Raw genomic sequence first — 16647 nt, 5'->3', positions numbered from 1 at the left:
GGAGGTTCTAGCTTGTGCAGTCGGGTAGGAAAAAGAAATAAAAGGCATGTAGATTAGAAAGGAAGAAGTAAATCTGTCTTTATCCACAGACAACAGGATTGTCTACATAGAAAATCCTATGGAATCTACAAAAAACTAGTATAACTAATAAGTGAGTTTAGCAAGTTTGAAGGATACAAGCTCAACATACAAAAAACAAAAGTATTTCTATATACTAACAACAAACAATCATAAATTAAAATTATAAATGTTATTTAGAATAGCATAAAACATATGAAATACTTAAGGATAAATCTGACAAAAGACCTGCAAACCTGTGCATGGAAAACTACAAAACATTGCTGAGAGAAATTAAAGAAGACAAATAAATGGAGCAAAATACCAAGTTCATGGATTGAAAGAGTCAATATTTTTAATATATCAATTCTCCTCAAATTAATCTATAGATTCTAAGAGTATTCAATCAAAATTCTAGCAGACTTTTGGGATAGGAATCAAAAGATGATTCTAGGGGCTTCCCTGGTGGCGCAGTGGTTGGGAGTCCACCTGCCGATGCAGGGGACATGGGTTCGTGCCCCGGTCCAGGAAGATCCCACATGCCGCGGAGTGGCTGTGCCCGTGAGCCATGGCCGCTGAACCTGTGCGTCTGGAGCCTGTGCTCCACAACGGGAGAGGCCACAGCAGTGAGAGGCCCGCGTACCGCAAAAAAAAAAAAAAAAAAAAAAAAGATGATTCTAGAAGTCATATGGAAATGCAAAGAACCTAGAATAACCAAGACGACTTTGAAAAAGATGAACAAAGTTGATGAATTTACACTACCTGTCTTTAAGACTTATTATAAAGCTACAGTAATCAAGACCGTGTGGTATTGGCCTCAAGACAGACAAATAGATCAATGGAATAGAATAGAGAGTACAGAAATAGACCTATATATATATATATATAACCAATTGATTTTTGACAGGGGTGCTAAGACAATTCAGTGAAGAAATAATAATCATCTCAACAAATTCTTCTAGAACAATAGGATATCCATATGTAGAATAAGAAGGAGGAGAAGAATAGGAGGAGCAGGAGGAGAGAGAAACAAAGGAACTTTGATCCATGCCTCCCATTATATTAAAAAATTAACTGAAAATAGATCATAAACCTAAATGTAAAGCCTGAAACTATAAAACTACTATAAGAAAACGTAGGAGAAAATCTTTGTGACCTTGAGTTAAGTAAATTTTTTAGATACAGAACCAAAATCACAATCCATTTTTTTAAATTAAACTTCATCAGAATTCAGGACTTTTGCTCTTCAAAAAGACTTGGTTAAGAGAATAAAAACATAAGCTATGATTAGGAGAAAAGCTTTGAAAGTCGTATACCTGACAAAGGACTTGCATCCAGAATGTATTAAGAACTCTCAAAACTCAATAATAAGAAAACCCAGTTTAAGGGTGGGCTCAATATGTTAACAGATGTTTAGTTAAAGAAGATATATAAGTGGCAAATAAACACATGGAAAAATGCTCAACATCATTAGTCATTAGGGAAATGCAAATTAAAACCACAAAGAGATACTGCTATATGTCTGCCAGAATGACTAGAATTCAAATGATTTACCATACCAACCATGTTGACAAAGATGTGGAGGAACTGGAATGTTTACATACTGCTGGTGGGAATGGAAAAATGTATAATCACTTTGGAAAAGAGTTTGGCAGTCTCCTAAAAAGTTAGATCTACCATATGAGTCACCCATTCCACTTATAGTATTTACCCAAGAGAAAAGAAAGCATACGTCCACATAAAGACTTGCACGTGAATGTTTGAATGTTCATAGCAGCTTTATCTGCAATAGCCCCAAACTGGAAACAACCTAAATGTTCATCAACAGGTGAATGTATAAGCCAACTGTGGTACATCCACACAATGGAATACTACTCAGCAATAAAGAGAAATGAATGCATGCAAAAACATGGATGAACCTCAAAATAAAATCATTACACTAAGTGAAAGAAGTCAGACAAAAAAAATATGTGCTGTATGATTCCATTTCTATGAAATCCTAGAAATTGCAAACTCATCTAGTGACAGAAAACAGATCATTTGCTGCCTGGGGATGAGGGAAGGAATTACAAAGGAGTATGAAGAAGCTTTTGAGGGTGATGGATATAATACACTCACTGCGATACTGGTGATGGTTTCATGGTGTATACATATGTCAAAACTATCAAATTATACACTTTCAACATATTCTATTTATTATGTCAATCATACCTCTAATACCAGGTGGGGAAGGGTGGAGGGAAGGGATAGTTAGGGAGTTTGGGATTGACATGCACACACTGCTATATTTAAAAAGGATAACCAACGAGGACCTACTGCATAGCACAGGGAACTCTGCTCAATGTTATGTGGCAGCCTGGATGGAAGGGGAGCCTGGGGGAGAATGGACACATGTATATGTATGGCTGAGTCGCTCTGCTGTGCACCTGAAACTTTCACAACATTGTTAATCGGCTATACGCCAATATAAAATAAAAAGTTAAAAAATCATATCTCTAATAAAGCTATTAAAAACAACCCCCTTCCAAAAAAATAAACCCCCAAAGATGCATTTCAGTTTTTATAAAATGAGTTAACTTCAAGGAAAATAGTACAGGTGGCACAGAGACAGGGCAGAAATCGTGCCAATGGAACTGGGATGATAAGAGTTTGGGAAACACACCAAAAATAAACAGTCAACTCTGGGGTTAGCCTGATGGATTTCAGGTCCTGGGTCCTCCTCTTACTGGCTGGTGACCGTGTACAGAACTAGTTAAGGGAATAGATTTGCTGCCAGAGTGCCTGGGCTAAGATCTCAGCTTTGCTACTTTCTAGATGGGCAGCTGTGGGCAAGTCATTTAACTTCCTGGGCCTCCGTTTCTTCATCTCTAAGATGAGGACAGTTACTGGAAGTCTCTCAGCACCCAGCATAGTTCCTGGCACAATACAGGTGCTCAGTGAACCTTATGTGTGGTTATAGTACCCAGTGAGTTAAAGACTGGGTCGGGGCTAGACCTTGAATACCCAGTACCCAGACCTGGGCTCTTGAACATTTCAGGCTGCCTCCTGGACAAGCAAATCCCAGCCCCAGGGAGGGAGGTGTTGCTGTAAAAGTTGCATCCAGCCCTAGGTCTCAGATGCTCAACTCTGCATTGCAGACTGACACTACTGCTTCTGGGCTTTGGGTGAGCAGAGCCCACGGTCCATGGTGCTGAGTTCTAGCCCACACAGACCCCACCTCACCCTGGCAAGGTCAGAGGCTGGGCTGAGCTGAGCATCATTGCAGCTTTGAGAGCTCCTGCCTCTTGATGGAGCCATGTGCTCGGCACCATGCTAAGCTGAGTACACACATCCTCTGATTTAGTCCTCTCAGCAGCCTTGAGAAATGGGGTGTCTTTGGCTTTGTTTACCCAATGAGGAAACTAGACTCACAGAGGCTATGTGGTCTGTCTGAGGTTACACAGCGTTCTCTCTCTCCCCCCAACAGCCCTGAGTACACTTTCTCTGGGGCCCTGGGTGCTATTGTGTGGGGGTGAGGAGATACTGACAGTGATGACTTTCTGCCCCTCTCCTGCAGGGAGCCCTTTCTAGCCCTTGCTGCTTTCCTGGGCCTGATCCTACGGCTGGTTCTGGACACCTCTCAGCGGCCTGAGCAGCTGGTGTCCTTTGGAGGAATCTGCATGTTCATCAGCCTCCTCTTTGCCTTCTCAAAGCATCACCGCGCAGTGAGTGCTTACCTATCAGGTCCAGAGTGGGCTGCAGCCCCTTCTCTCTCTGATATCAGGTCCCCCACCACCACCATTTCACAGTGTGGTTAACACCTTCCCCTAGACTCCAGCCAAGCCTCCCAGAGACCCTGATGCACACCTGGGTGTAGGGATCACTGCTAAGGAGTCATTAAATGCTGAGAGGTAGCAGTAGCCCTTAGGAGTCCAGCTCCCTTCTGCTGGGGCTGGGGAGAGTGCATTGAGGGAGAGAGAGTGGGGTCAGGGTGGCTGGGAGCCCTGACTATGTAGGAGGCCTGGGGGAGGATCCAGACAGACAAAAGTTACACGGAAACCGGACACTGACGCCACAACTCCAGCTCCACCTACCCCGTGATGACCCAGGACCAAGTGCCATGGCACACTCCAGGCTGGTCCTTGGTTAGATCTTGCCCTACCCCTGCCCACTGCCCAGGCCCATTGCTGCCAAGTGTGGCCTATTCTGAACTCCATGAGGAATGTAACCATTGGCAACTGGCCCAGAGCTCTGGCTGGGTCCAGCCCTCATCCTACAGACTGGCCAAATCTCCCATAGCCCCTCAGCAGTGCTGTGCCCTCTGCCCTCACCCAACTGTTCCCTGTGGATCTCCCGAGGAGCTGAGCTCACCAGGACCTTTCTATCGGGTGGCAGGTATCCTGGCGGGCTGTGTCCTGGGGTCTTGGACTACAGTTTGCACTTGGACTCTTCGTCATCAGAACAGAACCAGGATTTATTGCATTTCAGTGGCTGGGTGACCAGATCCAGGTGTGTACATGGGGTGCACTTACCCAGGGCGTGCTGGGTTGCCAGGGAATGGAGGAGAAGCCTCTCTGCTGGAGGGAGGTGGGCTGTGAGGACATAGAGAGGGACTGCGACCAGGACGGTGGGTGTGTATGGGGCCCCAGACCAGCTGGGCAGCTGGGGGCTGAGCATTGCAGCTGCTACTTCTCTCAGGCCTGGTACCACCTGCCCAGACAGAGCAGTCCTTTCAGAGGCTGGGTCTGATGTGGAAGAGAATCTCAAAACAGGTAGGTTCCTTGTGGGAAGGCCCACAAGGCATGTGGCCCTCAGTGGTCATAACAAAAGGAACTTATAATAGTCAAAAGTGCTTTAAAAATTGCAAATGATTTACTTTGTATGTGTATATGTGTGTTTAAAAATAATGTTCATTTTGTTGAAGTTATATTTTTTATTCCATTTTTTTATTGTGATGAGTACAGATAACACAAAATTTACCATTTTAACCTTTTTCTTTTCATTTTAACCATTTTTGAGTATCATTAAGTTCCTTCACATCATTGGGCAATTATGATTTACTTTTTTCTTTATGAGTATATTTCATATTTATTTATCTTTTATTTATTTATTTATTTAGGCTGTGCAGGGTCTTAGTTGCAGCATGCAGCATCTTTAGTTATGGCACGCAGACTCTTAGTTGCGGCATGCGAACTCTTAGTGCGCCATGCGAGATCTAGTCTCCCAACCAGGGATCGAACCCGGGTCCCCTGCATTGGGAGTGCGGAATCTTACCCACTGGACCACCAGGGAAGTCCCATGATTTACTTTTTAAAATATAAATTATCAAGGACACAAGGTTGATCCTATACTCACCCCTCTCGTCATCTCGAATTTCCATGCGCTCTCTACAGGGAGAAGGAGCGGTGGGGCAGGGAGATCCCACATATCTGGGCTCTGCGCACACCTGCTGGCCACGCCAAGGGTATCTGCATGGGTGTTGTGCAGGAAAAGACAGTTGCTGCTCTGGGCACACCCCTCATTTTATAGATGAGACCACTGAGGCCTGGACAACTGAAGTGACTTGGCCCTGCAGTCACAGTGCTTGTTCTGGTCCTAAATACAAGTCTCTTGTAGAAGCATAGCCAGATTGCAACACCAAGGCCAGGAGCCCGGGATGGCCACAGGACAGGGCTGTACCATTGGTGGGGAGGGGAGTGAGCAGACACAGCGGGCACCACCTTTGACAGCCTTCTCCAGGCAGCTCACTGTTTGCTTCCTCCTTTGTCTCTTCTTTATCGTTCTTGTCCTAACAACTCTCATCTCTTGAGTATTTCTTTACAAGTTATTGAAAAGATGTCTCTTCTGGAGGACGTGCTTGGAAAGGGCAGGCGCCCATGAGTGTGGCTTTAATGACATACGTGGTGCCCCTGCCCCTGTAAAGCCCACGACCTGGGCGGACTAGTTCTGCAGCCTCCATGTCCCTCTCCCCACCCTGGGTTGCAGGGAAGCCCCTCGGAACAGGCAAGCCTCCTCCAGTTCGCTGCAACCTGGTTCCCTGGGTCCTGTTTCCTCCTTCCTCCCTTTTGGCCTCACTCTGGGTTTTTGTTTTGTTTTCTCCTTTCAGATCTTCCTGAGCTATAGGTCCAGCTTCTGGGGAGGCTCTGGTCAAGGCTGTCTTTGCATTTCAGGTCAGCTTGACTCTTGGCCCGTAAAGCCTTTTAACAGCCTCTGCCCTCCCCCTCCAGCCCAGGCGGAGGGGGAGGGCTCCTGCAGGCAGAGCCCTGCTACTGGAAGCTAATGAGGCTTAAGCCTCGGGGTCCTGAGAGGGACCCCGGCAATGCACTCACCTGGGGGTATGTTTTCAGTATATTTTGTAAAACTTGCAAAAGTAAGATATATCTGTATCCTTTTCCAAAAAAAATGAATCCCCAAATCATAGAAATGCTGGGAGTCTGAGGACAAGAAGAGAGGGTGAGGACATGGGGATAGCACCTGCTATAACCTTAGCCCCTGCCATGCTGCAGGGACCTAGAACTGTAAAGGACATTTTCCAGGAACCCTTACGCTCCAAAGATCCTCTCAGGGTACTCCTCCTTCAAGGCCCCTCACAGGTTACCTCTGCCAGGAAGCCTGCCCTTATTAGTCCAGCTGCAAGCTCTTAAGTCGCTCCTCTGGACTCTCCTAGACCTACAGTCCCTCCCTCCTTCTTTCCCTCTTTCCTTCCCTCCTTCCAACAAAAATGTATTGTGTGCCTTCTGCAGTGCAAAATATTATAGGGGAAATTGAGATAAAGACTGAAAGACTTTATTGTGTACTGGTAGAGCCCTAACTGTAATTTAAAACAAGGCAGGCTGTGCTGAGTATGCGGTGGTGTGACTGCTTCACTGTTCCGGGGTGGAACTGTGGTTATATTTCTTCTTTCCCCAACTGACCACCCAAACACCCAAGTGCCTCCTTCAGTAAGATCTCGAGTGTAGCTCCTCTGCTTGCCTCACAACCACATTGTCTCCGGACCCTGCGGCTGCTCCAGGCTTAAGTTCTACTTCCAAATGCCAGGTGGAGAGAGACGGAGGCGTGGGCCCCACTTACCCAGTAGCTCGCCCCAGTGTCTGCCCTGTTACCATAGCAGCACAGATGGGAGTTGGTGCTGCCCGCTCCAGCACGTCCTGGACCACAGTAACCATGGGGCTGCCATGCAGGATCCCATGCGTAGGTTCCAGAGATTTCTGCTTTTCGCCATTACTCAGCCATCGTTCCCAGAGCCTTCCCACCCTGCTTGGGGATGTTGGGGCCCAAAGACTTCCAGCCCAAGCCATGGGTTTGGCATGAACTTCTGGATGTCAAGCCAGTTCATGAATCCAGACACCTCCAGCCCACCCCCAACCCTGAATCTTGGTGAGGTCCTCTGGGAGCTTTGTTCTTTGTTTGCGCCAGCAACTCTCTGGGAAACATCCACTCCATCCAAGGGGTTCCAATAATGTCAGCCCTAGGAGGAAATGGGGAGGGACCAGGTTCCTGTCCTCTCAGGACAAATTTATCCATCATGTTTTTCTGAGATCACTTCAGTGTAGGGAGGGGATCACTTCTGTGTAGGCCTCTGTCAGCCCCTCCAAAGGTTCCCTAACACCATTCTTGTAGGGCAGAGGCGGGGAGGGGCTGCTCCCTTTACATTTGCATTTCCAAGTAGGGGCCACCAAGGTTTCAGGGAAAAACAGTGAAGTCCTGCTCCAGGGTGACTTCTTATGTCCACCAGACAGAGAAATAGCGGCAGTGGCTTCTCACACTTTACAAGGCAAACACACAACACTCTGTGATTTGACCTCCCAGGCAGCCAGGTTCAAGTGTAACTGGCACAAAAGAAAGTATCTGGGGAGTCCATTTAGGGAAACATTTTAAAAAATAAGGACAGTGAGGATGCCCCCTTAAGGAAGTGGCATTTGAATTGGAGCCTTAGGACAGGAAAAAATTGGAGGCACAGAGATAGTCAGGAAGAAGAAATGCCTGGGCAAAGGCGCGGAGGTGAGAAAGTGCTGAGCTCTCTAAGGTACAGGGTGTAGTTCAGTTCGACGGGCATGTAAGCTATTTGAAGAAAAGGATGGATTGGAGGATAAACTGCAAGTGTGGTGGGGCTGTCTCTTGAAGAGTCTTAAATGCCAGGCTGAGGCACCTGGATTTGGTCCCCAGGAAATGAGGAGCTATTGAAGATTTTTGAGCAAGGAGGGACTTGATTGGAGCTTTGGGACAGTTGTGATTTCAATAGTAGGTAGGAAGGGTTGTGGCCAGGGTGCTTGGAAAAAGGAACTAGTGAGGAGGCTGCCTCACACCCAGGTGATGATGCAGGGACCACCAGACTGCCACAGTCCAGGAGAGAGGTCACCATGGGGAACGAAGTGGGGGTGTGCGGCTGAGAGACCAGCTCTATGAAGCTCATCACTTAGCTCCACACATTGAAGCTGTTACTTTTAGCTGTTTGAGGACAAATCCTGGGTCTTACTTATTCTGGTGTCAGTTAACTGACCCTGAGCCCTGCAAAGCCCTGCCCAGTGCCTGCTACACTGCTTTTTGCTGAATGAATGAGATGGATAAATGATGGTTCTTCTGTGCAAGTGGGAAGTCTCTCTGCCTGCTGGGAACGTCTGGCTCTTTGAGCGCCTGGCTGTGGGTTGGGCTCCCACACAGCCAGCCTCCCCCCTGGCTGGGCCACCATTCCCATGACTGTGTGGTCCTGAGCAGCTTGTCCTTTGGCCCCAAACCAGGGCTGAGCTCTTCTTTCTCCAAACCTCCCCAGCAGAGGCCAGAGCTTCCCAACCTTCTAGAGCCAAAAGCTACACACAGGCTTTGCAGCAAGATCCAGGGCCCCTAGAAACAATTTTGCCCCCCTCTGACCTGAGATTCTGGTGGAACAGTGAAGAAAAGCTTAGGGAGAAGGAAGTCATAGTAACAGCTACTAGTTATGGAGCAAGGACTATATGCCAGGCACTCACTTCACCTTTACAACCCTATGGGGAAAATAATATCATTATCCCCTTTTTGCAGGTGAGGATACTGAGGCTCAGAGTGGTTGTTGCTTGTGCAAGCTCATAAAGCTAGAGAGGATTGGAATCAAGATTGGAATAAGCCCGATGCTCTTGCTTATTCACTTCTGTGCCTTGATATCAGAGCCCTTGCCTTGGTAGACAGTGGTAACGAAGGGGCCTCAGACCTTGGATCTTTGTTTTTCCCTTGGTTTAGAAGAAAACAGTATTTCTTAGGTTCATTTGGTTGAAAGGGACAGAAACCCATTTGAAACTTGCTTTAAAGGGAGGAGAGAGGGAGGACTGTTTCTTGGCTCACAAACTGGAAGGCAAGGTAGAGCTGGTGCCAGCTGGAACCAGGGCCCCAGAGCTGCCAGGCTCATGGCCCTCAGCCTTGAATCTCTGCTCATCCCAGGGTGTTAGCTTCATTCTTTCATACCAGATCTTCTCTGCAACAATCTGTTGTTCCCCCAGCGACACCAGATACTCATTTTTACATGCATGTCACTCAGCACAGGGGAAATTCTTCTCTTCCTGCTCAAGTTAAAAAATCCCAGGGTGGGTTTTGGATTGTTCTGCCTTGGGTCATGTGACCATTCTTGACCCAATCACTAAGGCCAGGGCAGGCGATACTGAAGTTGGAGTGACCAGAGTCTCATGTTCCCACCCAAAGCCAGGGAGTCAGTTGCTCTGATTGAGTGGAAGCCACCCTCTGAAACTCATCATTTGAAGAATTATTGCCTGGGACAGGCAGGTACTATTAACCCCCCATTACAGAAAAAAAGACAGCTCCCTGTAGGACCTGGATTAGCTCTGTTTTCAGGGTGCCCTTCTATTCTAAGTGAGCATCTGTGGTCTAGTATAGGAGCGGAGCACACGTGGCAGATAGCATACCTGCCTGGGAGAAACAGCAATGGCATGGACCCTTTGATCTGGAGTCCCTCCCAGCTGTAACGTGGGGCCACATTTGGGCGTCTAGGCTATACTTCCTGATCGGGGTGCTTAGCTCCTGAGTTCATTGGTTGTAAACGACAGAAACACACCTCAAGCTGATTTAAACCAAAAGATTAAACAGAAAGCAAACAAGCAAAAAGATTAATTCTGGTAACTGAGAAATCCAGAGGCTTCAGGTCCTGCTGGATCCAGGTATGCAACATCACCTGGGATTTGCCTTGCTTATATCCTGGTTCTATGTTCTTAGTCTTGGCTTTAGTCTTAGTCTTTGTCTTGGATAGGCTCTCTTGAGGTTGTGACAAAGAGGTACCAGGCTTACATCCAACCAACTTAGCAACCCTAGCAGAGAGAGAGAGCCTGTTTTCCACTAGCTCCAGCAGGAAATCCAAGAGTAGGCTCTTTCTAGCCTGGCTTGGGTTATAGGCCATCCTTGAACTGTAGCCAGGGAAGATACCTCACTCTGGTGGGCCAAACCTGGAGCCTCTGGGCTGAGAGGAGAGGAGAGGTGGTTTCCTAAAGGAAAGTCAAACTTTTTTACCAAAAGAAGTGAGGGAAGGGGCATCTAAGCAGCTGCTGTCCACGAGAGCCACCATTCAACTTCTCTCCCAGTTCAGCAAAGAAGGTATCCTCTGGCTTGCTGCTCTGTCCATCCCCTCACCAGTGTCAGTTGTGTGTCTCTCCTCCCTTTCTAGAAGAATATGTACATACCTGCTACTTGCATCTCTCCCTGAATCACCCTTCAGAACCATGGATTCATAAACCGTTGGGCTAGGAGGGAGCTCATTGATCTTTGGGCCTACTGTTTGTATTACAAATGGTCAAACCATGCCCCAGAGAGGAGCAGTGACCTGGGCATAACTGCACAGTGAGTTTAGGTAGAGGCAGGGCTAGAAACAGGTTGTTGGACTTCAATTAAGTGATGTTTTCTTCCTCATACTCTAAGTAGAAGTCAGTGACATCAGGTCTCCCTTCCAAATACAAAAAGCATCCCTAATAACAGCAATGATAAATTTAAAACCAATTAATATTTGCTAAAGACTTTGAGGTTGGATGTTCAGTCAAGAGAATAAAAACAAGAGAGGTGAGTTTATCATTAACCAGACTTAGCATTTCCTAGTCAAACACCAACTATTCCCTGGCCCCGGGGAGGCCCTGTCCTCTGCACAAACTCCTGGCCAGTGTATTATTAGCCAGTGGTCTCCTTAGCAAAGGCATGCCGGAATGAGGGAGGATTTAAGACAAATGCTCCATGGCCACAGAACTCCCTTTCTCAACAAGATTTACTAATCACAAAGTTTCATTCACACCCTGCCCCCCTGCCTATCCCTCTCTCTCTCTCTCTCTCTCTCTCTCTCTCTCTCTCTCTCTCTCTCTCTCACACACACACACACACACTTGCCGAGCTTGGGGCTTATCCTCAAGCTGGGGGTAGCTTTGTTAGTGCTGAGTCGAATGGAAGACTCAAGAGTTTTCTTTCCGTCTTTTCCATGAATCATGTGGCCCTAGTCCAAGGCCTTTGGCCCATGTCAGCCTGGGGAAATCTCTGAGCTCACTCAGATTTTCAGAATCCAAGCTGCTTCCTGCTGGGCCACGGTCCAGCTCATTGCTCCTCCAGGAAGCCGAATCTCCCTGGGACTCCTTCAGCCTTCCATCTCCTCTGGCACGGTCGACGTGGCAGCCACCTCCTGGCTGTATGGTCTCGATTAGTCATTCCACCTTGGCTCCATCTCCCTTCTAGTAACTTTCCACCCACACGATCGCCTCCCCCCCACACTCCCGCACCTTCCTGGGTCTGGCCGACCTGGGAGCACATGCTCACTCGCTCCCTCGTTCCTTCACTATCACTCCAGTCTCTGGAACATGCACCCACTCACGAAGCTCAGCAGTGCTGAGGAAATGTTCTCCCTGAGGAACCCCTAGGGAGAAAGTGTTTTCGTCTCCCAAGGGTTTCGGGGTGTCTGCCTGATGCAGCCTCTGCAGTCGCCAGTGGTCATCAGTGCCAAATTTGGCCAGAAAAAACACATCAAGTAAGATAAGAACTGACAGGTGCCATTGGATTTAGTCATTAAGGGGTCACTGGTAACCGTAGTGAGCGCGATTTCCAGAGGAGGGAATGGAAGGGAAGTGGAGACGGGGTGGGTGCTGAAAGGAGGGGGATGGGATGATGGAACTGGAGAGATCTTACGAGAATGTGGCATCTGCAGAGGCCTCTGAAGGAGACTTTGACAGGCAGAGATAGATAGGCATGGGGGCAGACTGGTGAGGTCATTCTGGGTGAAGGGAATGGCATGAGCAGGAAATCAGGAGGCATGCGCAGCTTATCTGGCCTTGGAGTAAGTCCCTTCCGCCCTTCTGCAAGGTTGGCGGACACTGCAGCAGTGTCCTCTGAGAAATTTTCCAGCTTTGGGTTTTTTTGGTTTACTGTGGCCTGGGGCTGGTGACAGGGCTTAGGCCTTGGGGGCTGAGGTTTTGGGAGCTGTTGGGACAGCCTTAGGAGGGCGTCAGCAGCCCTGGCTCAACTCCCTCCATAGAGAGGAAGCGGCAGGGCCAGGCCCTGAGTGGGTTTAGCCCTGCCTTCAGAGCCTGTTTCCTGGGAAGAAGATGGCGTCTGCTCGGAGAGTCTGGTCTAGACTCTACAGCAGTGGTTCTCAGAATGTGGTGTCCACACACCGGCAGCATCCGGAAAGGGCAAACTCTCAGGTGCGCCCCAGATCTACTGAACCTGAAACTCTCGGGGTGGGGCTCAGAAGGTGCGTTTCTGACAAATTCTCAGGTGATGCTGCTGGTCAGGGACCACCCTTTGGGAACCACTGGCTTAGAGGCACTATACTTTCCTTTTCCCTTGAGTAAGGGGGAGCGCTGGTACTAGCAGGACCGGCCTGCTCTGAGTTTCCACAAAGTGGTGGTCAGGACTTACTCGAAGCTGCTACACCCGGGGCTGAGGCTCTCCCTGGGAGGGGATGCCTCTCCTGAAGACAAAGAAATGAGGTTCCAGGACTGGCACTAGGGCAAACCTCCTCAGGGTCATGGCAGGTCCTTGGCAACCTGCTTAGTGGCCAAGGAGGTACTCTGTCTCTTTGCAGGTGTGTAACCTTGGGCAGGTAACCAACATCTCGCAACCTCAGCGTCCCCCCTGTGAAGTGGATTTACATGGACCTCAGTTGCTTTGAGGATCCGTGAGTCACCACACGTTGCGTACCTGGCTCCTAGCAGGACTGCATAGTGCACGAGTGGTAGGACTTAATGGCACTTTCCTCCCCCTCCCCACAGCGGCGCTGTCCAGCTGCCTGCCCTGTCTTCTGCCATCTCACATGCTACAGGGCCCAAGGGTATTTCCTGGACTGGAAGATCATATTGGCCTCAGGGCCCTTATTTAGTATTAAACGTCCCAGCTTCTCTTCCACCAAAGATCCCCATCTCCCAGCCAGAAAACGTCTCTTGGTTGCTGCCAGGAGAAAGTCCCAATTCTGCAGTCGGGTTCCGCTGCCCCGGGCCCTCTCCTTCCTGGCCTGAGCCATCTGTGCTAACCTGCCAGGCTGCCGAGCGGTCCCTCGCGTGATAAGTTGAACAGGCCGTCTAGACAGTACGTGATCCTCTCTGCATTTTCCTCCCGGGGAGAGCAGGATGCTGTTACCACCCTTGTGATGGGGGGTGTGTCCAGCACCAGGCGGCCCTGGGGAGTCACAGGGCAGGAAGAGGGTTGCTCCACCCAGTGTCTGCGTTCCCTGTCAGGTGACACTCCCGTGCAGTGAAGCTGGTGACGGGGATGTCAAGTGGAGCAGATCCAGACAGAACCCGCGGCATTCATCTGGGACGGGAAAGGGAAAACAACCTCGGCAGGGCTTGTTTCTCTTCTCCAGGGAGCTGCCTAGGGCAGAGTCTCTGTTCTCATCAGGGACCACTCTGTAGTCCCGATTCAGTTTGAACCAGAGCTTGAACTTGATTGCTCTACACTCTCCTTCTGAACAATGAAAACAACTCTTCCTCCACCTCTCACCCCTCTCCGCAGCCCCTCTTCCTTCCAGCACAGCTAAGCTTCTCCTGTTGTCTCTATACTTCCTCACGTCCCACTCCCTCCTGGGTTCGCTGATACCCGGCCTCTGTGCCCATCTCTCCTGACACTGCTCTCACCTAGGTCACCAGGGAGCCCTGAATCGCTAGGTGCCAAGCATCCATCTCAGTCCTTACTGAGTTCTCTGATGCATCTGACACAGCTGATGGACCGTCCCTTCTAGAAAAGCTACCCTCAATTTCCATCGCACCCCTTCCTGGAAGCCCTTCAACCACTCAGTTTCTTCTTTGTCTCCACCACGCACTCCTCCTTTTTCTCTCAGCCTTCAGGGATGCTGACCCCAGGGCCCTGTCCTCAGCCACTGCTCTTCTCTTCCAGGGCAATTTCCTCAGTGAACTGCATCTGCCCCGTGGCTTCAACCTGCACTCAACCGAGCCCTGGCCCAGACCTCTCCTCAGAGCTGCTGGCCCTTCTGCCCACCTGCCCAGTCCACCGTCCACTTGGATGTTCCACAGGCATCTCAAACCCAGCAAGTCCAAAACTGCACTGATGAGGTTCCCCCAAAGCTCTCCTGTGCCCGTGCTCCCCTCCCTTGAGAAGTGTCCACCTCTTATAGAAAATTATAGGAGCAGGTGAGAAATTAGAAATGGAGAAAGAAGAAAACAAAGTTTCCACAGTCCCAGCACACAGAAGCAACTACCTTGACTATTTGGGTGTATGCCTCCCAGCCTTACTTCTATGCTTTTAATATTCCATTTTTCCCACTTAACATTCTAGCATAAGAATGCTCCCATGTTATTACTAATTCTGTATAACATTATTTTAAAGCTATTTGGAACAGATAGCACATTCCAACTGTACAAAAGAGGATTTGGTAGAAAGTAAATCTCCCTCCCACCCCTGACCCCCAAGTCATCCAGTTCCTTCCCCAAGGCAGCTGCCATTCCTGGTCATTTGCATATCTGTCTAAGGATATCTGTGCCCACACAGGAGCACCTGCAATGCCATCCGCACCTTTTTTACTCATAAAGTAGCACACCGTGCACCCTGTTCTACACCTTCTCTTTTTTCATTTATTTTTTAAATAACTTTATTTATTTATTTATTTATTTATTTATTTATTTATTTATTTATTTACTGAGTTGGGTCTTTGTTGCTGCGCACGGGCTTTCTCTAGTTGTGGCGAGTGGAGGCTACTCTTCGTTGCAGTGTGCGGGCTTCTCATTATGGTGGCTTCTCTTGTTGTGGAGCACGGGCTCTAGGCGTGCAGGTTTCAGTAGTTGTGGCACGTGGGCTCAGTAGTTGTGGCTCGTGGGCTCTAGAGTGCAGGCTCAGTAGTTGTGGCGCATGGGCTTAATTGCTCCGCAGCATGTGGGATTTTCCTGGACCAGAGCTCAAACCCGTGTCCCCTGCATTGGCAGGTGGATTCTCAACCACTGTGACACCAGGGAAGCCCTCTTTTTTCATTTAACAGTCCATCTTGAAAATCATCCCCAAACTACTCATAGTGAGCTTCCTCACTCTTGTTTCCTGACTCTGAGTGCACCACTGCACAGCCACACCATAGGTTATCAAACTAGTCCTCCACGGAGGGACATTTAAGTTGTTGCCAGTCCTTGTCATTATAAGTCAGACTGTAACAAGGAAGTACGGGGAAGGGAGGGGGAGGCCCTGGGGAGAAGGAAATGGACATGAGGAAGCTTTGAAGGAGAAATTGAAGAGGCTTGGAGTAAGTGAAAAGCAGTCATAAGCCTGGTAATAGGAAACAGGGTGACAGGAGGAAATGCAGATGGCTGGTCCACAATGAGTGTCATTCAGAGCTCACTGGCACCGAGTGGAAGTAGAACACTAGAAGGATGAGGGCCTCTGATTCAGGCCCGAAGCACAGGAGGGAGGTTAAGGCCAGCGTCATGGGCCAAGGATTGAGCTCAGGGTGGAGGACGGACCCTGTGCTAGGAAGGTGCTGGGCCCTGAGCCAACTCCCAAAACCCTCACAACAACCTGAGAGGTAGTCACTTCCTCCCCATTTTACAGACAAAGAAGCAGGTGATAAAAAATGGTGGACTCAAGTCCTGCTTCTCTACCATAGTCCAAGGGATGCCTGGGTGGGTGGTTAATGTTTAGAGAGGGACAGAGAGGACAGCTGCCTCCAGAGAGGCCCCATATGCGATTTCATGCACTGAATTCAGAGCTTCTTCCCTGACCCCGTTGGGTCTCTGAGTGGCAAGCCCTTGGATGAAGTGGCTGTCTGGGGCCTCCGAGGCCCTGCGTGGTACCCTGCCACCTATCTGCCTCTAACCCCAGGGCCTGTGCTCTTTGCTGGCAGGTTTTGCCCATCACTGTTTTCTTCAGCTGCGCCATGTCAGTTCTCTACTACGTGAGCCTCATGCAGTGGGTGATCCTGAAGGTGAGTTCTCAAGGTCCCAACCCCGGGCCCTCCCAGAATCACAGGCTGGCAGGAACCACACTCTCCCAGAATGCCTTGCTCCCAAGCCCACACTCTCCCCAAATCCCCTGCTCTGAGGGCCTGGACCTTCCAGCATCCCCTGCTCCCCAGCCTCCTCTCAGAGTCTACTACCAACCAAACAACTTTTCACAGAGTCTCTTGTCATGCTACTAAGGAGAAACGGCGCCAAAATCCAGTGGGGT

General features: G+C 49.0%; 1 protein-coding gene across 1 annotated transcript in view; it reads left to right on the top strand.

Annotated features, from left to right (window-relative positions):
* The window catches only part of SLC28A1 (solute carrier family 28 member 1), a gene marked incomplete at both ends in the record, with an annotated part of 47666 nt that overhangs the window by 12233 nt on the left and 18786 nt on the right, over positions 1–16647 (top strand). The window contains 3 exon segments of the mRNA XM_081228231.1: positions 3614–3761; positions 4432–4545; positions 16325–16405. Coding sequence (XP_081084357.1) covers positions 3614–3761; positions 4432–4545; positions 16325–16405 — 343 coding nt within the window.

The sequence above is a fragment of the Mesoplodon bidens genome (genome assembly GCF_964165515.1).
Source record: "Mesoplodon bidens genome assembly, chromosome: 3".
NCBI lineage: Eukaryota > Metazoa > Chordata > Mammalia > Artiodactyla > Ziphiidae > Mesoplodon > Mesoplodon bidens.
The sequence above is the reverse complement of the archived record's forward strand: the minus strand, read 5'-3'. Positions and strand labels throughout refer to the sequence as shown.